A 21,591-nucleotide genomic window follows, 5' to 3' on the forward strand; every position below is an offset into this window, starting at 1 on the left:
TCTGAATCAGACAATCATACGGTCTACTATGCTGCGAATGATAAATTAAAGAGGAATGGTGTTGCATTCATTGTCAAAAAGAATATTTCAAGATTTATTCTCAAGTACAATGCTGTCAGTGATAGGATAATATCCATACGCCTACAAGGAACACCAGATAATACTACTATTATTCAAATTTACCCACCAACCACGAAGGCGAAAGATGAAGAAATAGAAGACTTTTACCAACTTCTGCAGTCTGAAATTGATCGAATGTGCAATCAGGATGCATTGATAATTACTGGTGGTTGGAATGCGAAATTTGGAAACAAAGAAGAAAGATTGGGAGTTGGAAAATAAGGCCTTGGTGATAGAAATGGTGCTGGAGATCGCATGATAGAATTTTGCAAGACCAGTGACTTCTCCATTGCAAATATCTTTTTTTCGCCAACACAAATGGCAACTATACACATGGATCTCACCAGATGGAATACACAGGAATGAAATCAACTACATCTGTGGACAGAGACGATGGAAAAGCTCAATATCTTCAGTCAGAACGAGGCCAGAAGCTGACTATGGAACAGATGAATCGCTCATTTCCAGCTTCAAGCTGAAGAAAACTAGAACAAGTCTACAAGAGCCAAAGTATGACCTTGAGTATATCCCACCTGAATTTACAGACCATCTCAAGAATAGATTTTACACACTGAACATTAATGACCCAAGGCCAGAAGAGTTGTGGAATGACATCAAGGACATCTTAAGTGAAGAAAGCAAAAGATGGTAAAAAGACAGGAAAGAAAGAAAACACCAAAATGGATCTCAGAAGAGACTCTGAAACTCACTCTTTAACATTGAGTAGCTAAAGCAAAAGGAAAAAACGATGAAATAAAAGAGCTGAAGAGAAGATTTCAAAGGACAGCATGAGAAGACAAAGTATTATAACGACATGTGCAAAGACCTGTACTTAGAAAACCAAAAGGGAAGGACATTCTTGGCGTTTCTCAAGCTGAAAGAACTGAAAAAAAAAAGAAATTCAAGCCTCGAATTGCAATAGTGAAGAATTCTGTGGGCAAAAAACTGAACAATGCAGGAAGCATCAAAAGAAGATAAAAGGGATGCAAAGAGTTAGTGTACCAAAAAGAATTGACTGATGTTCAATTATTTCAGGAGGTAGCATATGATCAAGAACTGATGGTCCTGAAGGAAGAAGTTCAAGCTGCACTGAAGGCACTGGTGAAAAATAAGTTTCCAAGAATTGATGGAATAGCATTTGAGGTGTTTTAACAAATGGATGCAGTGCTGAAAGTGCTCACTCACCTATGTGAGAAATTTGGAAGACAGCTACCTGGCCAACCGACTGGAAGAGTTACATATTTGTGCCCATTCCAAAGAAAGGCGATCCAACAAAATGTGAAAATAATCCAACAATATTATTATTATCACGCTTGAGTAAAGTTTTCCTGAAGATCATTCAAAAGCAGTTGCAGCAGTACATTGACAGGGAACTGTCAGAAGATGACATGGAACCAGGGATATCATTGCTGATGTCAGATGGATCTTGGCTGAAAGCAGAGAATACCAGAAGGATGTTTACCTGTGTCTTATTGACTATGCAAAGGCATGTGACTATGTGGATCATAATGAATTATGGACAACATTGTGAAGAACGGGAATTCCAGAACACTTAATTGTGCTCATGAGGAACCTGTACTTAGACCAAGAGGCAGTTGTTTGAAGAGAATAAGGGGAATGCTGTGTGGTTTAAAGACAGGAAAAGCGTGTGTCAGGGTTGTATCCTTTCATCATACTTATTCAATCTGTATGCTGAGCAAATAATCCGAGAAGCTGGACTATATGAAGAAGAATGGGGCATCAGGATTGGAGGAAGACTCATTAACAACCTGTGTTATGCAGATGACACACACAACCTTGCTTGCTGAAACTGAAGTGGACTTGAAGCACTTACTGATGAAGATCAAAGACCACAGCCTTCCGTATGGATTACACCTCAACATAAAGAAAACAAAAATCCTCACAACTGGACCAATAAGCAACATCACCATAGCTGGAGAAGAGATTGAAGTTCTCAAGGATTTCATTTTACTTGGATCCGCAATCAACACCAGTAGTCGAGAAATCAAATGACCCATTGCTTTGGGCAAATCTGCTGCAAAGAAAAGACCTCTTTAAAGTGTTAAAAAGCAAAGACGTCACTTTAAGATGCGACTGACCCAAGTCAGGGTGTTTGCAACCGCCTTGTATGCATGGGCAACGAATAAAGAAGATAGAAGGATTGATGCCTTTGAATTAGGGTGTTGGTGAAGGATATTGAATATACCGTGGACTGTCAGAAGAATGAACAAATCTGTCTTGGAAGAAGTGCAGCCAGAAGATTCCTCAGAAGTGAGGGTGACGAGACTTTGCCTCACATACTTCGGATATGTTATCAGGAAGGCCCAGTCCCTGGAGAAGGATATCATGCTTGGTAAAGAAGAGGGTCAGCGAAAAAGAGCAAGACCTTCGACAAGATGGATTGACACAGTGGCTGCAGCAATGGGCTCAAGCATAACAAGGATCAAGAGGATGGCGCAGGACTGGGCAGTGTTTCCTTCTGTTGTAGGTGGGGGCGCTATGAGTCGGAACTGACTTGACTGCACCTAATAACAACAATTTTTTGTTTTCATTATATGTTGAAATAATGACATTTGTATATACTGGTTTAAATGAAATATATTATCAAAATTAATTTCATCTGTTTTTACTTTTATTTGTGTGGTCTAGAATATTTTAAATTACATATGTGGCTTGCATTATATTTTTGTTGGACATGCCTCTTCTAAAGGATATATTTCAGCAGAAGAAAATGATCAGAGAAGGCCTGAGGTGCAAGGAAAATGGAAAACATGGGAAAATCTAAACCAATATTGATGGCATAAGGCCATAATAATAATATCTATTTCATGGAGTTTTTAAAAAAAAAGAATAAAATGCCAAATAAAATAGCAGGTGAGCCTAGAGTGAAGTACTTGAAATTATTTAGGAGACTGGTTAAAAATACCAATTATATAGTGCTACATTAAATATGCATTTAAAAATTTTACAAGTAATCACAAAATAGAAATAGTGCTTAACTTTTAAATCAGTCAAATGAGAAAAGAGGAAAATAACAAAAATGAATGCCAAAGAGAAAATCGAGTGAACAAGACAACGGAGATGGAATTCAATCCAATTCGTTGGAGAGGAAAACCTTAACAGCTGGGCCTTCTGCCTCCCAGATGGCGGCACAGCGGTGCCACCTCAGAGTGGCTTACAATCCGAAGTGCTAATTTGAGCCAATGCCTTCAAGATGTTTATATTCTAAGAAAAACGGTATTGGTAACAGTTTTTGAAGTACAAAAGAAAGGTCCTAGGGGGCTGTAAATGTTATAATTTTTGGAGCAAACAGTGAAGATAGCTGAAGTTGTGAATTCAGTATTAGAAAGTGCTTTGAAAATGTGAAAATTTAGTTCACCTAAATCATGACGTCTGTTTCACTTAGTCATTACATTTTTATTTGGCAAAGGAAGTAGAAAGAACAAGTAAGGTGATATTTGTAACAGAAAATTAAAACACATTTAAAAAGTGTTTTTCTGTTACCTGCCACGGGATGTTTTGAAGATCCTGATTGCTTCTCTTTAGTGCTACGATGCATTCAGGCTTCAGGATCCCACATGCACACTTCTCTTCATTTGTGTCGACAAAATGAGGAAAAAAATCAGTACCTTCCAAGTCAAACAGTAGGTTCTTTTCATGTGCTAACTATTGAAGTCATTTCTTAGTGCTGATTAGTTTGTGATAATTCATGCATACATAAAGCGTAGTGAAATTACCTACTATAGGTTACTCACCACGGGTACTTAAGAATTAACTCAGAAAATATAATTTGGGCCTCATCACAAAAGCAGCACTTTTTTGGCACTCTTATTGCTCTGGAGCTGTGGTGGTGCAGTGGCTAAGAGCTTGGCTGCTGACCAAAAGGTCAGCAGTTCGAATCCACCAGCCACTCCTTGGAACCCTATGGGGCAGTTCTACTTCATCCTACAGGGCCACTATGAGTCAGAATCAACTCGATTGCAACGGGTTTGGTTTTTGGTTTTATCTCTGCTCTTAATATGGTGTCAAGGATTACAGGATAAATTATAGCTACTCTTCCTTACGAAAAGAAGAGGTGGCCTGTGAGATTTTCCTACAGAAAAAGTATGGGATATGAGTTGACAGTTGCAGGAATGAAAGTACTTCTTCTCATTTGAGAACTTACCGTTTGGAACGCACGACTTGCCATCTGCACCCAGTTTATAACCCTTAGCACAACTGCACGTATAGGACTCCTGTCCTGGATGGCAAAAATGTTGACATCCATCAGTCCTCTCTGGGTGACATTCATTTTTAGCTGAGAAGGAAAAATCATATTACGAAAATGCTAATATGGAAAAACAGTCGTTTTTATAATCTCTTTGCACATTTGGGTTCTGGTTTTTCAGTCCAAATGTTCTCATTCTTTTCCAATTGTTGGTTCTTCATACAAACATTTCACACATTTTTATATTTCAGGAATCAAAAGTTTAGAGAGTGACAACCTTTTTTATTTGCCCTTAGAAAATTTAACTTGGTCTCAGATATATTTCCTGTCTTGGGATCTACCACCAGTTTTTTCCCAAAAGCTGAAAATTGGTTATTCCTTTCTTTCTGTGACACAGCAGTCACAGGGTCATTGAACTGGAAGTAGCTTTGAGAAGCCATTTTGTAAGCCTTTTGACTATAACCGTTTAGTGGACATGATTGGCTGATCATTTCTTTAGGGATGGAGATTTCTTGACTTCGGTTAGGTATCAGTTCGGTGTTTTACTATCCTGGCAGTCAAGGAATTCTTCCTAACGTCAGTTTAGTCTGTGTATACCCAGGAGAAAACTGTTGGGAATGTCTCTAATGTATCAATGAAAAGAAAATAGGTTAGAAAGAACAGCCCTGCTGAGCACTGCTGGCTTCTGGTAACCATTTCACCTGAAATCTCACGTGGAAAGAGCCGTTTATACTGTGTTCACCCAACGGAACACAGGGACAGATGCTCCCTAAGGTTACCTAGTCCTTTGAGGTTTAATCGGAAACGTCTAGTGTTCTGCTCATCTGCTGGAGTTCACATACTCTAAGAATTTGCTTTCCTTTCAGAGTCCTCTTTGTTTTCTTCCTTGAGCGAATCTTAAAAGTTTCCAATCACATTAATTATCAAAATAACCTGCTTGGGGTGGACAGATGTGTTCCTGAGGAACTGAAGGCTGGTTTAAATGAGTCATGACTTGAGTCCTTAGCACAGTGGACAAAAGCTGTTTAAAGATGGCCCTGGGAGAAGACGATCGCCTTGTGCCCTTCCATACTGCTGCATGCATTTTTATATCCTGAAAGAGCAGAATTGTCCTGTATGGTTTCCAAAGAGCAGCTGGTAGATTGAAACTGCTGACCTTTTGGTTACCAGCCTGAGCTCTTAACCACCTCGCCACCAGGACTTCATAAATATGGATCACTTTTCCTGTGTTCTGGATGATGATAGCTAACATATAATGCTAACATACAACATAACTTCAGTGGAGATAACATCTTACCCATGGGCTTCATTCGAAAGTCAGCATGTAAAGCGAAAGTTGCACAAAGCCTGTTAGGTTACCTATAACGTACCGTAGACATGGTTTTGTGTACATACATCCATTGGTATGTAGAAAGTATATCATGGTATGCAATATATAATACGCAATGAATCTGCAAATATAATTCTACTCTTTTTTTAATCTACATAAAATAAAATGTCTACAGTTGTATCACCTAATTTACATGCATGCTTAATAAGACTCCACTTTAGGTGCTGGGCACCATCTAGATAAAGGTTTTACTGCATTATTTCACTTGAAGGCTCACAACAGCCCAATCAGGCAGGAATTGTCACCCCCTTTTCACAGACAAGGAAATCAAGACTTGAAGAGGTTTGGCAGCATTCCTAGGTCACACAGCTGAGACAGAGGAACCAGGATTCAGTACCTGACCACCTAGTCCCAGAGCTTGATTTTGACCACTGTAGGACACTGGATGGTCCCCGTGGCCCCAGGAAGCCCGGCTTTAGTCCCTGGAAATATCCTGTAAGAGCTGCTTTCACAATCCTCCTTTTTCAGTAAGTTTGGCCAAAACAGATTACTTATTCATCCACTTATAGTGAAAAAGAGCAACATTTTATGTGTTCACAGACTACAAAGAGAAGATGGTCAGTTTTCTATAAACCAGGAAATACAGAGAGAACAAAATATTTACTCATTAGGATTCTGTCTGAAGTTGTATTAAGAAGATAGCTATTAATTAAGAAGGTTTAGGCTCTCATTATAACTATCAATTTGTACAAATGATTAAGAATCTCATTCTCTACTAAGGAATTCAGGATTCCAAGTGGACAGTGTTGTTCTTGGGTGCTGTCTAGTCAATTCTGTTTCATAGTGACCTCATGTGACAGAGTAGAGCTGCTCGGTAGGGTTTTTTTTGCTATAATCTTTACGGAAGCAGATCTCCTGGCCTCTCTCTTGTGGAGAAACGGTCAACCTTTAGGTTAGTAGCCAAATGCCTAACTACTCTGCCACCAGGGCTCCTTAAGGGGACGCTGTGCTGTGAAATCCAAGCATTTTTCTCTTACTGATTGGCACTAGCTGCCAAATAACTTTGAAATCTTAGAAAAATATTATTTTAATTGACTTAAAAAAAATGATTCTTAAAATTAGACTTTTAATAATTTAGAATATAACTAGAAAGCTCTAGTATACAAATTTGGAAGAAAAAACCTCTTCTGATTCAATAATCATTTATGTCTTTTCTTAGAACCTATTGCGCGCTTTCCAAGGTCAGAGCCTATTCACTCTGACTTGACACTCCGTTCTAGCAAGCTTTAGCATGTTTTCCTAGAAAGCAGAAAAATAGAAGTAGTGAATTTAGAGAGAAAACTACTGTAGTGGGAAACGAAAGCTGACCATGGTGAAAACATAAAATATTAGACAAATATATTGCAATAATACACATGCTCATGAGGGTCCATAAGTGTGAAGAAAAGGTTAAATGATACAGCTACTTTTAAGTGAGGAAGTCTTTCATCTTTTTTAGAAAGATTCACTTTTATATGGTCAACCTAAAGTTTGACCATTTAAGTGGATAAGCCTAAATTAAGGAATTATAAATTTGCAAATTCCTTGAGGCCAAGAATCTGATTTGTCATTGAATGTATGCTTACATACCCAGAAAAAAATATTCAATAAATGTTCATTGACTAAATGAATGTTGAATAGTGAGGATCACTCTGTAGAGTTTGATTAATGAAAAATTAACTTATGACAAAAAACTTTTGAAATGTCATTTTCCACAGCCAGGTCATCTTTTAATCTTTTAGGACCTATTTTTTCCATCAAAAATTTTGAAATATGAATAATATCAGGCAGAAAAAGTTACATTTCTACTTTGTTTCTCTTTGATAACAAATATTTGGTACATAGTATAGAGGAAAAGTTTTACAAAATTAGTCAAAACGTAAGCTGATAAATTCAAAAACTACAGTGTGAAAGCTATCTGCACATCATTTTCTGTATCCCGCTAAACACACTCCACAATCCATTGTGGATATCCTTCCATGTCTACAAACACAGAGCCAATTAGAAAGCTAAGGTCGCCTGAGATTGTCACCCACTGTGAGAGCTGTATTAAGGGGTGAGGCCAGCCAGCTGATTAAAGTTCACACTGAAATTCTAAACCTTATGAATTTACTCTCCAGATGCTATACCCTTCCAGCTTATGATAAACGGTATTCTAGGAACTCGGATACCTGGATTATGAATGGATTAGGTGGAGTGGGCTTGGGAAGAAGAGAAAAAGGACCCTAAACCATGAAAAATATTGGGGAGTTAGTACTTAGGGTAAAGGGCAGTTCAAGAACGGCGGCTGTCACATGTGAGTGGCTTTTTCCATGAAGAATCTTGTGAACAAGAGGTTTTCGCCTGGGATGAGGTCAAAGGTGGCTCAAGTGGGTTACACTGGAACCTGCCCTTAACCACCGGGAGACGGTCCTGACTGAGAGGAAAGCCTGGATGGAAAGAGACTTGAGGTCCGTCTGAACCGTGAAGCCTGTGGCTAAAGCAGTTTGCCTTCAGGGTTTTGGGCAGCAGCCCAGCACAGGGACTCACCGTAGGCGCAGTTCCTGCCCTCATAGCCACGGGAGCAGTTGCAGATGTAGCTGCGGATGCTGTCCTGGCATGACCCGTTGTTCAGGCAGGGCTGGGAGTCGCACTGGGTGCCACCTATAGGAAGAGCAACAGGTGGGAGATGAAAACCTCTTGGTAGGAGATGAGGCAGGGTGAGTGGGTCTCTCAGCCTCTCAGTAATTTTACCTCTGACAGCCCCTTATCTCTGCAGGCCATGCTTTGTGGGTGCAGGGCTCCGGAATGCTGAGTTGTCAAGCACACAGAAAGCTGGGGCACAGCTCCCCAGTGTGGCTGGGTGTGTGAAGGTCCCGATGCTGAAAAACCCTCAGTGTCCTCCTTTAGCAGATTCTGTTCCCCACAAGGCCCCTTTCTTAACCTTTTCTCCCTTTCTTCAACCTTACTTTCTTCTTTGCTTAACTAACACCATGATTGCTTGATAATTACTTGAACTATTTTGTTACTAATTTCAAAGCTTTGGTCCACTCCCCCCTCCAGTCACCCCTATGTCTTCTCCTCTTTTTGTCATTACACTCGTGTTATTAGTTTCTGTCCAATTAATTCTGGCTCATGGAGACTCATGTGTACAGAGTAGAACGGCTCCATAGGGTTTTCAAGGCTGTGACCTTTCAGACACAGATCGCCGAGGCTGTCTCCCAGGGAGCCTCTGGGTGGGTTTGAACCACCAGCCTTCTGTCTAGTAGTTGAGCACTAAGTACCAGGTGTCCTCACTGTACTCTACCATCCACCAAAATCTCTTTCCACAGGAATGTCCGAGCATCCCTCAAGCCAAAATACTCTAGAGTAGAGCCACTGCTTTTCAAAATTACAAAAAAAAAAAAAAAAAAAATTAACGCCTTCTTCAAAATAAATTTTACCAGAAAACCCAAGAAGCAATGCAGATGAAGGGAATTGCTTTGGTTAAAGGGGTGAGGGCCTTCCCTACTCCTCCCCTACCCAAAGCAGTCCCAGAAGCTCTATGAACTTCTGAGATTCTGGGAGCATATTTTGAAAACTATTGCCTTAGATGACTTGTCGGGATATACTTGAGGCACCCCTAAAAAAAGTGAGAGCTTTCTGATAAACATCCTCATGAAGAAATAATTCCAGGGCACTCAGGGTTATATCTGTAGTTCCAGGAGCCATTGAGATTTGAAAAGGTTGAAATCCACTGGCCAAAAACTACCAAGGGTTCTTAGGCTGACTCCCCTACCTCATCTCAAGGAAAACTAATCAGAAATAATACTTAAAAGAGAAATGAAAGAAAATCACTTACCCATATACCATTTCCAAAATCTATTCTGTAAAATTAAAACATAAAAATATTACAAATGGGACATTCATTTTTCTATAGTTGTTCCTCAAGATGGACTCCAAAATAAGAAAATGTTGATCTTATCTCACCTAATAGAAAAATGCTGGTCTAACCAAAGAATGCAAAATTCTTTATATATATTTAATGCATATTTTATATAACCTATTTAAAGAAGAGGAAACTCTGGCTGCATAGTGGTTAAGAGCTATGGCTGCTAACCAAAAGGTCGGCAGTTTGAGTCCACCAGCCATTCCTTGGAAACCATATGGGGCAGTTTTACTCTGTCTTATAGGGTCACTATGAGTTAGAATCAACTCAACGGCAAAGGGCTTGGGTTTGGTTTTTGGTTTATTTAAAGAAGGGGAAACAATCTGTGACAGTGAACACAAATAGCATTACCACAGCCTCATCAGTGTCATCTTTTACTCCTCCAGGGGAATACCAAATCTTCAGGGCAGTTGGCTGAATTTTTCATGTTTTATAGGTGAGGTCGCCATAAGTTGGAACCCATGACTCTCCAACAGTTTTTTTTTTTTTTTTCATTTGTTTGTTTTTGGATCCATGCATTTGGGCATAATAAAGGCAACTTGTGTTTATATTTCTCACTATCAAGCCTGAAAGGAGTGTTTTTTCACTGTGACCATGTGCTGTGAAGGACATCCACGTTCACAGCCTCATAGATCCTCAGAAAAGAAACCAGTCTTACACCTTGTGCTCCCCTTTCTACAAGCTGGAAATCTCCCCATGGAAAGGTCCATGTAGGGAAGCTAGCAAGTGGGACCCTGATATTCTCTTAGCTAGGAACCCCCGACTCTACACCCCCTTTTCTCTGTTCACTCCCCAGACCATGCTGAGCATGGGAAGGAATGGAGCACCCTTGCAGTCATTTTATCCTGGGCTCCTCCGTGCTGACTCCCTCAGCTCAGACTCCTCCCACACCACAAAGAATCAGGTGTGATAAATCGGAGCTCTTTACTGCTTGTCAGGATGTAGGTGGAGTATTTTAGAAACAAATTCTGGACTGCACATCTTCCTAACTCCACCTAAAGGCTCTAAGCAAACTGGGCACATTCCTGCTTTACCAAATGAGGCTCCCTGGGACTCGTGGCAGAGTGGGGAGCTGGCCAGGCACTCCCCACCCTGTCCCCCAGGCCAGGGCTGAGGAGGGGAGCTTGGGACACTCTCCCACTCTGGGAGGAAAGGAATGAACCCCAGAGGCCACCAGACAGCCTTCTGATCCAGATGTCCAGGGAAACTGCACTTGAAAGATGGAAAAATATACTTCGATGAAAAAATTTTTATTTATTTTTCCTAAAGAATTTTAAAATGAAAAAGAAAATAAAAGCTATCCATAATTCTATCAACTAGGTACTTTTCAAGATCTATCCTGAAGTACAATACTATTGGTAACAGGGTAATATCCACACACCTGCAAGGATGATCATTTAATACAACTATTATTTGAATTTACGCATCAACCACCAATGCCAAAGACGAAGATGTTTACCAACTTCTGCAGTCTGAAATTTATCAAGCATGCAATCAAGAAGCATTGATAACTACTGGTGATTGGAAGGTGAGAGTGGGAAACATAGAAGAAAGATCAGTAGAGGAAAAATATAGCATTGGTGAAAGAATGTCAGAGATGGAATGATAGCATTCTGCAAGACTAAAAATTTATTCATCAGAAATATCTTTTATCAACAACATAAACAATGACTATACACGTGGACCTCACTGGATGGAACACACAGGAATCAAATCGACTACATCTGTAGAAAGAGATGATGAAGAAGTTCAATATCATCAGTCAGAGCAAGGCCAGGGGTCTACTTCAATACAGACCACTAATAGCTCATACACAAGTTCAAGTTGAAGCTAAGAAAAATTAAAACAAGTCCACGAGAGCCAAAGTACAACCTTGAATATACCTCTTCTGAATTTAGAGACCATCTCAAGAATAGATTTGACACATTGAACACTAATGACCGAAGACCAGAGGATTTGTAGGATGACGTGAAGAACATCATATGTGAAGAAAGCAAAAGGTTATTAAAAAAACAGGAAAGAAAAAAAGGCCAAAATGGATGTCAATAGAGACTCTGAAACTTACTCTTGAACTTTGAGTAGGAAAAGCAAAAGTAAGAAATGGTGAAGTAAAAGAGCTGAACGTAAGATTCCAAAGGGCAGTTTGAGAAAACAAAATATTATACTGAAATGTGCAAGGACTCGGAGTTAGAATATCAAAAGGAAAGAACATGCTCAGCACTTCTCAAGCTGAAAGAACTGAAGAACCAAAGAGGTCAGCAGTTTGAATCCACTAGCCACTCCTTGGAAACCATATGGGGCAGTTCTACTCTGTCCTGTGGGGTCTCTAGGAGATGGAATCAACTTGATGGCAACGGGTTTTTTCGTTTTTGAGTTGTAATATTGAAGGAGCCCTGGTGGCACAGTGGCTAAGTGCTATGGCTATTAACCAAAAGGTCAGCAGTTTGAATCCAACAATTGATCCTTAGAAACCCTATGGGGCAGTTCTACTCTGTCCAATAGGGTAGGTATGAGTTGGAATTGACTCCACGGCAATGCGCTGAGCAAAATATTGAACGATGCAGGAAACATCAGAAGAAGATAGAAGGAAACATTCTATGTCCTACTTTGGTGAGTAGTATCTGGGATCTTAAAAGCTTACCAGCGGCCACCTAATATACAACAATTGGTTTCTTTCCATCCAGAACAAAGGACAGTGAAGAAAACCGAAGACTCAAGGGAACGATTAGGACCTATGGACCACTGGAACCAGAGCCTCCACCAGCCTGAGACCAGAACTAGATGGTGTCTGGCTACCACAACTGACCACTCTGACCAGGATCACAATAGAAGGTCCTGGTTAGAGTGGGAGAAAAGAATGTAGAACAAAATTCAAACTTATAAAAAAGACCAGATATATTGGCCTGAGAGAGACTAAAGGAACTCCTGAGACTATGGCCTTTAGACTGAAGCCATTCCCAGAGATCACCTTTCAGCTAAATAATAGACAGGCCTATAAATAAACAGAAACACTTGTGAGGAAAGTGCTCCTTACAACAATCATCTACGTGAGACCAAAAGGACAACATCTGCCCAAAAGCAAAGATGAGAAGGCAGAAACGGACAGGGAAATCGGACAAAGGGAAATGAACTCAGGGTGGTAATGGGGAGAGTGCTGACACACTGTGGGGACTGCAACAAATGTCATGGAAAAATTTGTGTATAAACTAATGAAAGGGAAACAAATTTGTTCTGTAAACCTTCACCTAAAGCACAATTTAAAAAAAAAAGGAAGATGGAAGGAATATGTGGAGTCACTGTACTGAAAAGAACTGGTCAATGTTCGATCATTTCAGGAGGCAGCATATGATCAAGAACTGATGGTACTGAAGGAAGAAGCCACTTGTGAAAAAACCAAAAAACAAACAACAACAACAACAACAAAAAACAAGGCTTCAGGAATGAACGGAATACCAATTGAGATGCTTCAACAAACAGATGCAATGCTGGAAGTGCTCACTTGTCTATGCCAAGAAATTTGGAAGACAGCTACTTGGCCAACTGACTGGAAGACATCACACTCATGCCCATTCCAAAGAAAGATGATCGAATAGAAAGTGGAAATTATCAAACAATATCATTAATATCACATGCAAGCAAATTTTGCTGAAGATAATTTAAAAAATGGTTGCAGCAGTACATCAACAGGGAACTCCCAGAAATTCAAGCCGGATTCAGATGAATCTTGGCTGAAAGCAGAGAATACCAGAAAGATGTTTACCTATGTTTTTATTAACTAAACAAAGGCATTTGACTCTCTGGATCATAACAAATCATGGATAACATTTCAAAGAATGGGAATTTCAGAACACTTAATTGTGCTCATGAGGAACCTGTACATTAAACAAGAGGCAGTTGTTTGAACAGAGCAAGGGGATACTGTGTGGTTTAAAATCGGAAAAGGTGTGTGCCAGGGTTGCATCCTTTCACCATACTTATTCAATCTGTATGCTGAGCAAATAATTCAAGAAGCTGGACTGTATGAAGAACTCGGCATCGGGGTTGCAGGAAGACTCATTAACAACCTGCATTATGCAGATAACACAAGTGAAGGACTTCCTGATGAAGATCAAAGACTACAGCCTTCAGTATAGATTACACCTCAACATACAGAAAACAAAAATCCTCACAACTGGACCAGTAAGCAACATCATGATTGTCTTAGTTATCTAGTGCTGCTATAACAGAAACACCACAAGCGAATGGCTTTAACAAAGAGGAATTTATTCTCTCACAGTCTAGTAGGCTAGAAGTTTGAATTCAAGATGCCAGCTCCAGGGGAAGGCTTTCTCTCTCTGTAGGCTCTGGGGAAGGTCTTTATCATCAATCTTCCCTGGAAAAAAAGCTTCTCAGCACAGGGAGCCTGGATCCAAAGGACACGCCATTCTCCTGGCTCTTGTTTCTTGGTGTCGCCATGTCTCTCTGCTCTCTTTACCCTTCTATATCTCAAAAGAGACAAAACCTAATCTTACAGATTGAGTCCTGCATCATTAACATCATAGAAGGAGGATTTACAACACATAGGAAAATCATATCAGATGACAAAATGGTGGACAACCACACAATACTGGGAATAATGGCCTAGCCAAGTTGACAAATATCTTGGGGGGACACAACTCAATCCATGACAATGATAAATGGAGAAAGGATTGAAGTTGTCATGGATTTCATTTTACTTGGATCCACAATCAACGTCCATGGAAGCAGCAGTCAAGAAATCAAATGATGTATTGCCTTGGGCAAATCTGCTGTAAAAGACTTCTTTAAAGTTTTAACAAGCTAAGTTGTCACTTTGACGACTATGGTGTGTCTGACTCAAGCCATGGTATTTTCAATCACCTCATATGCATGTGAAAGCTGGACAATGAAAAAGGAAGATCTAAGAAGAATTGAAGCCTTTGAATTATGGTGTTGTCGAAGAATATTGAAATACTGGACTGCCAGAAGAATGAACAAATCTGTCTTGGAAGACGTACAGCCAGAATACACCTTAAAAGTAAGGATGGCAAGACTTCATCTCACTTACTTTGAACATGCTATCAGGAGGGACCAGTCCCTGGAGAAGGACATCATACTTGGTAAAGTAGACAGTGAAAAAGAGGAAGGCCCTCAATGAGATTGACACAACGGCTGCAACGATGGGCTCAAACATACCTAATACAAACATACCTACTATTGTGAGGATGACACAGGACCGAGCAACGTTTCATTGTGTTGTACATAGGGTTGCTTGACTGTACCTAACAATAACAGGTACATCTAATTTTAGTCACCTATTTAGAGAAGGGTGAACAGTCTATGACAATGGACACAATGACCTTTACCTCTGTCTCCTAAATGTCGTCTTTCCTCCCCAAGGGGAATAGCCATTTGTTCCAGTAGAGTGGGAAGTGGAATTGACCTCATTGTCTTTAATTTAAGTAAGTCTCCATCGTGAAGAAACCACCCGTAAAACAAAGCGAAACCTTAAGGTTGGTGCAGTCTGTGCACCTCCAGGGCTGCTGGAGGACACTTGCAGACACAATGATGATGTGGAGAAGACTGTAGTGTCAGTAGAACAGGACCTGAGGGACTTGAGGATTTCCTCCTTTTAGAGCAGAATGCTTGTCCTTAGAAACGAGCCCTTCTGGGCCTGTCCCCTCAGGGGGCTCAGCAGAGGACCCTACAGGTGGCACCCACAAAGCTCTTTTACCTTATCATCACTTCATGCAAAACAGCGGGAAGAGACAGAGTCTGGAAAGACGTACCAGAATCAAAACCAGCTGAGAGCTTGACACCTTTCTCTGATCAACTTTGTCTACCCCAGGCTGGAAAAGCTGCAAGAAAACAACGGGCCACCTGCTCTGAAGAGATACCTGAAATCCAGAGCTGGGCTCACACTGTAAGCTGGAAAAGCTCTTTGAGCCCAGAAGAGATCAAACCTGTTGCCTCTGAGCTGATCCCGACTCGTGGTGACCCCACGTGTTACAGCATAGAACTGCTCCATAGGGCTTTCTTGACTGTAATCTTTAAGAAAACAGACTGCCAGACCTTTCTTCCACAGTACCATTGGGTGGATTCAAACTGTCAACGTTTTTAGGGACCTTAGAATAAAGAAAAAGCTAACGTTAAATCTCCATCCTGCCCTTGCTGTGTGAATTCTACTCTCCTGACTCCCCAGGGAGCCAGCAGAAATGACTCCAGACACTGGGTTAGCTGTCCTGTGACTGAGTCTTGTTGGTTAATTTTCTAGCAGACCTGGGGCTATGGGCCAGGGGGTGGAACAGAGGCAGACATTGCAAAGCTTCCAAAATAAAATTTCTGGAAACCAAAACCCGTTGCTGTCGAGTCGATTCTGACTATAGGACAGAGTAGAACTGCCTCATTGGGCTTCCAAGAAGCGGCTGGTGGATTTGAACTGCCGACCTTTTAGTTAACAGCTGAGCTCTTTACCACTGTGCCACCAGGGCTCCTGAAAACAAAAAGGGGATAAAATTTAATTTCTAAAATTTCTAAAAATTAATAGCTGCACTCAGCTGACCTCCAGACCAACATATGCAAATGTGCCAAATTTTCACCATGGAAGTCAGAACTGGTTTTATCTTTCTCCTGAGTGGGGTAGGCTTTGGGGCTTTGGCTCATTGCTGAACGTGTTAAGGCAACTATTCATTTGTAGACGAAGAGATAGTGATTAAAAAAACAACAAAAAAAAAACAACTGTAAGATTATCCCATTCAAGTTTTCACTCTCTACAAAAATATGCGATGTGTATATAAAAAATTCACTTCAATTCCAATCACTAAACAGTGACCAGAATTTTTTTTCAAGTGTTCCACCACCCATCTGTTGTGCTGTTTGCACGTTACTATGATGTTGGAAGCTAATCCACTGATATTTAGAATGCCAGCAGGGTGATTGTCAGGGTAATGACAAGCTGCTTGACGTGTGTGATGTGGAAGTCTAATCAATGTGCTTAATTTCTTAATATGAAGAAACAGTTTAAAAGTACAAGACTGAGTTAGTATCCCAGGCCCACCACTTAGTAGCTACGCAATCGAGGGTAAGTTATTTAACTCTAAGTCTCGGTTTCCTTATTTGTAAAATTAGGGTCATGTCAACCACATAGAGTAAGTAAATAGGTTAATTAATTATGCTTAGTCTCTTGGAGATATTATATTCTTTAAGGCAGCAGAAGTTTAAATTTAGAGAAGTGCGTGATTTCACAGGGGTGGGAGTACATACAGTTGTTGTGTCATCTTCAAATACTTCTCTTGCTTCTTCATAAACACAGATTTCTTCATAACATTCTTTTTCCAAATTTCCCTGAAAAAGTTCTTCCAAAAGATAGCTGCCAGCGCGCTTCCATCTTACCAGAACTTCGTTTGCTTTTGAGGCCGAAAGAAATACTGTAGAGCAAGAAAAGGTGTAGATTGTATGGATGTTAACGGACTTACCCTAGTACTAAGGTATCTGCTTTTCAAAAGAACCTGGGATAAGAGCAAGTGCCCTAGCTGCCTTGATTCTATCTTCGGCTCGCTTTTCCTGTCCCCATCAGACTCTAAGCTCCATGGGACAGGGCTGTGTCTTTCGCTCACCACTGTATGTCCAACGCTGCTGACTGACACATGGTGGGTCTGCAATTCATTTTTGTTGGATGAATGAACAACCCTTATGAATTAGGTGGAGTGGAGCAGATACAATAATGTTTTATGAATTAAGAATTTGAGGCTCCAAGAGAGCCTAGTTATCTACCGCAGCCATAACAAAAAATACCACAAGTGGTGGCTTTAAAGAATGGAAATTTATTTCTCACAGTTCAGGAAGATGTTGTTGTTGTGTGCTGTTGAGTTGATCCTGACTCATAGTGACCCCATGTGTTACGGAGTAGAGCTGCCCCATACAGTTTCCTAGGTATAATCTTTACAGGAGCACGCGCCAGGTCTTTTCTCCCACGGAGCTGCTGGTAGGTTTGAACCACTGAACTGTTTTGGTTAATAGCCTAGCACTCAACCTTTGCACTTGTGAGTCGGAATTGACTTGATGGCAATGGATTTTTTTTTTTTTAACCATTGCATCAGTAGGGCTCCTTGCCATAGAACTTCCTTAAACCCATTGCTGTTGAGTCAATTCCGACTCATAGCGACCCCATAGGACAGAGTAGAACTGCTCTATAGGGTTTCCAAGGAGTGGCTGGTGGACTAGAACTGCCGACCTTTTGGTTAGCAGGCATAGTTCTTAACAACTGCGCCACCAGAGCTCTGTCATAGACTAAAAAAAAAAAAAACTAGAGCCCCTGATTTTTACCTGGGCACATGGCTGGCCAGAATAGAACCTTTATTTACTGGGCTCCCTTGGGGCTAAGTGTGTCCATGGGAATAAGCACTGGCCAATGAGATGCAAACAGACGTTGGCAGTTCAAATTCACCCCGCAGCTCCATGGAAGAAAGGTCTGGAGAACTGCTTCCAAAGATTAAACCAAAAGAAACAAAAAAACAAACCCATTGCCATTGAGTCAATTCCAACTCATAGTGACCCTGTAGGACAGAGTAGAGCTGCCCCATAGGGTTTCCAAGGAGCGCATGGTGGATTCAAACTGCCAAACTTTTGGTTAGCAGCTGAACTCTTAACCACTACACCACCAGGTTTCCTCCCCAGAAAACCCTATGGAGCAGTTCTACTCTGTAACACATAGAGTCACCATGAGTTGGAATAGACTCAAAGGCGATGCCTTCTGGCAGGTCCTTGGTTTTATCTCCTGTGTCTTGTGCTCTGTGCATTCCCGAAAACGGAAGCTCAAGGCTATCGAGTTCCAGTAGAAACCCTAAGGGTGAAGGGTAGTGTTGATACTCACCTCCTATTTTCTCTTTATTTTTTTGGTTTCTGTTGAAGTCTTACCTTTGTGCCAACCCAGGGATGTATTTGTTGAAAATGATCTAAAAATATTTAATCCATTTTCAGTTTTTACTGGGAGGGCTTTCCCAGCTATACAACCCATAATACTTCTAGAAGTGAAATTCCACAAATTCCTATTGTGTTTTTTTTTTTTTTTAAGCTACTGTTATTTTGTATTTCTGTTACTTAGAGCCAAGCTAAGCCCTGGTGGTGGAAATGGTTCAGGGCTCTGATGGTGGTTTGAACCCACCCAGCCACTCTGTGGGAGAAGGACCTGGTGATCTGCTTCTGTGAAGGTTGCAGCCTAGAGAACTCTGTGGGGCAGTTCTTCTCTGTCACATGGGGTCACTATGAGTCAGAATCGACTTGACAGCAAACAACAACAGCAGCAATCCTAGTTGGTACAAGATGTCAAGGGTTTGGAATTTTTTTCTAAAGGTTCTAACCAGAAAAGTGATATGACCAGCTTCATTTTAAAAAATCATTCCATTTACTGTGTAGACATTGGATTATCTGGAGATAAAGAGTGGATGCAGATAGACCAATTAGGAGACTGACTACCCAGCATCGCCCCGTCAAATAAAAATGTACAGTGAGCCCCATATATAGTGTTCAATTTTCTAGCAGTCGCATTCAAAAACATTAAAAAAAAAAAAAAGGCAAAATTAATTTCCACAATATACTTATTAACCCAATAGGTCCAAAATATTATAATTTCAACATGTAATCAATATTAAAAAATATTAATGAACATCACATTCTTACTTTTGTACTAAGTCTTTGAAATCTGGTGTGTATTTTTTTAAACTTATAGATATCTCAATTTGGGCTGGCCACATTTCAAGTGCTCAGTAGCCGCATGTGGCCTGTGGCTACCACACTGGACGTTCAGGAGACAGGTGGTGGCGAGCGGAACTCAGGTGGCAGCAGCAGAGATGGATGGGAAAAAGTGAACCAATCTCTTTCCCGCCCTCCATGATCGACTGGATGGAAGATGGAAAAGGGAGGTGATTGATTGGATGGAGGGTGGGACAGGGAGGTGATTGGATGGAGGGTGGGACAGGGAGGTGATGATTGGATGGGTACAGATTCCCAGGCATCTGGGTTGGCAACCGGTGGGCAGTGCTGCCATTTAGGAAGCTGGGTAAAGTAGAAGAGGAGAGGCCTTGGGCTGAGTCTGGGGTCAGAATGAGAAGGAATGCTGCATCACAGAGGAAGGTAACTGGGAGCCAAAATGGTTTTCAAGGCCTAGACACCAAAAGCCCTCAGTTTCTATACTGCCTCCATTTACAATATTTAATTTTGTAATAGAACATGAAAAACCAAAAACCCAGTGCCGTCAAGTCGATTCCGACTCATACAGGACAGAGTCAAAATTTAAAAACTCCAACAGGGATCATAATTTCCTCATAAAGGAAGGTCAGACCACTTGACTCACTGAAGCAGCCATTAAACCATTTTCACACTGTAGAGCAATTGCGCACTTCCACTTCCTCTGATTTTCAGAGTTGGTCATACAAATCACAAAAGCTTTTCAGATTCTTTCCTTCCATTTTCTTTGTCTTTCATGACGTCTCTTGCTGTCTAGTAGGTGTTCATGTGTTAAAGCAGAGTGAGCAAGAACCTTCTCACCATGGCCTCCCTTTTAGCAAAGAGATTAGTAACTCTAAATGCTCAATGGGTCAGCCTTGTCGGAGCTGGGAGATGGCCAAGCCACAGGAATCTCCGTCCTGTCCTTAATGGGGCCGATGATGGAACCCTAGGCAGTCTGATGGGCAGCTTTAGCGGACGACTGTGGAGCCATGGCTGCGAGGAGGGTAGCTGGCAGGCAGCACCTTCAGGTTCCCCAGTCAGTCACTCTGAGGCCATCCCTCCCAGACTGCTCTCAGCCAATCCTGGGCCTGGCAGGGGTGTGGGAGCCAGGGTGCTTCTGCCTGAGGCAGGACACAGGTAACAGGTGGTCTCTGCGGAGGACTCCTGATCGTCTGTCTGCAAATGTCCTCAGAGCTGCACTGCAGTCTGGGCTCTTCCTACCAGCCCTCCTTTCCTCCTTCCTGGGTCTCAGACTTGCACTGTCCTCTGGGGGCTCTCTGCCTCATCTTACTCCCATTCCCCCTTTCTTTCACAAACTTTCCCCTATAAATCTCCGCATGCCCAATTCCCTCTTGGCATCTGCTTTTTTTTTTTTTTTTTAAACTGACATAATCATCCTCAACATATTTGCCACCAAGTGAGCGCTCTTTCGGAAAGGTGAATTAAGGCCTGATGGTTGGTCACTCAGGTGCTCCTTTGGCTCCTAAGACAGAATCACCTACCAAATCTACTGGCAGATGGTTTCAAAGGGACCAAAAAACAAAACAAACAAAATAACGACCCAGTTGCCGCCACGTCAGTCCTGACTCATGGCCTCCCTATGTGTGTCAGGGTAGGACTCTGCTCCATAGGATTTTCAATGGCTGACTTTTTAGAAATAGATTGCCAGGCCCTTATTCCAGGGCCACTCTGGGTGGACTTGAACCTCCAACTTTTTGGTTTGCAGCTGAGCATGTTAACCGTGTGCACCACCCAGGAACTCCACTCAAAAGGGCAGAAATAAGCCAGACACTTACCTGCCTGCTCGGTCTGATGAAGTAAGAGGACAAGGAAAAGACCCCTGAGCACCAGCAAGCAGGCTGCCATTCTAATTCAGCAAGCCAGTCCCCTGCAGCCAAGCAGCGCAGCGCAGCTCAGCAGGACTCTCCGGGGGAGGTCTGCAAACACCGCCAGTCAAAGTTCAAAGCTCAGCTGAGCAGCTCCCACACCTAGAGGGGAGCTGTTTTCACAGTCCGTTAGCAGTCCCTTCATAACACAAGAAAGAGTGACTGCTTAAAACACGGAGCTAACCCTAAAATGTCAGTGGGAACAAATTAGTAGACTGAAGCAAAAATGCACTCAGGGAAAAATAAAACAAAACTGCCTTTTGTGGGGAGGAGAAAATTTTAACATCAATAGTCTTATTGGATAAATTCAATGTTCTAAATATATGCTTTGGAAACCCTGGTGGCGTAGTGGTTAAGCAGTGGGCTGGTCTTGTATTCT

At 41.4% G+C, this 21,591-nt stretch overlaps 1 protein-coding gene across 1 annotated transcript in view; it reads right to left on the reverse strand.

The window, feature by feature from the left end:
- The window catches only part of PROZ (protein Z, vitamin K dependent plasma glycoprotein), a 29,015-nt gene extending 9,525 nt beyond the window's left edge, over positions 1-19,490 (reverse strand). The window contains exons 1-6 of the mRNA XM_023553084.2: positions 19,395-19,490; positions 16,864-17,076; positions 9,517-9,541; positions 8,226-8,339; positions 4,286-4,417; positions 3,625-3,710 (exon numbers count right to left, since the gene is read on the reverse strand). Of these exons, the coding sequence (XP_023408852.1) occupies positions 3,625-3,710; positions 4,286-4,417; positions 8,226-8,339; positions 9,517-9,541; positions 16,864-17,076; positions 19,395-19,490 (666 nt within the window). The remainder of the gene's footprint in view (positions 1-3,624; positions 3,711-4,285; positions 4,418-8,225; positions 8,340-9,516; positions 9,542-16,863; positions 17,077-19,394) is intronic.
- Between the last annotated feature and the right edge of the window lie 2,101 nt (positions 19,491-21,591).

Source organism: Loxodonta africana, chromosome 23 (genome assembly GCF_030014295.1).
Source record: "Loxodonta africana isolate mLoxAfr1 chromosome 23, mLoxAfr1.hap2, whole genome shotgun sequence".
In the NCBI taxonomy this organism is placed as follows: domain Eukaryota; kingdom Metazoa; phylum Chordata; class Mammalia; order Proboscidea; family Elephantidae; genus Loxodonta; species Loxodonta africana.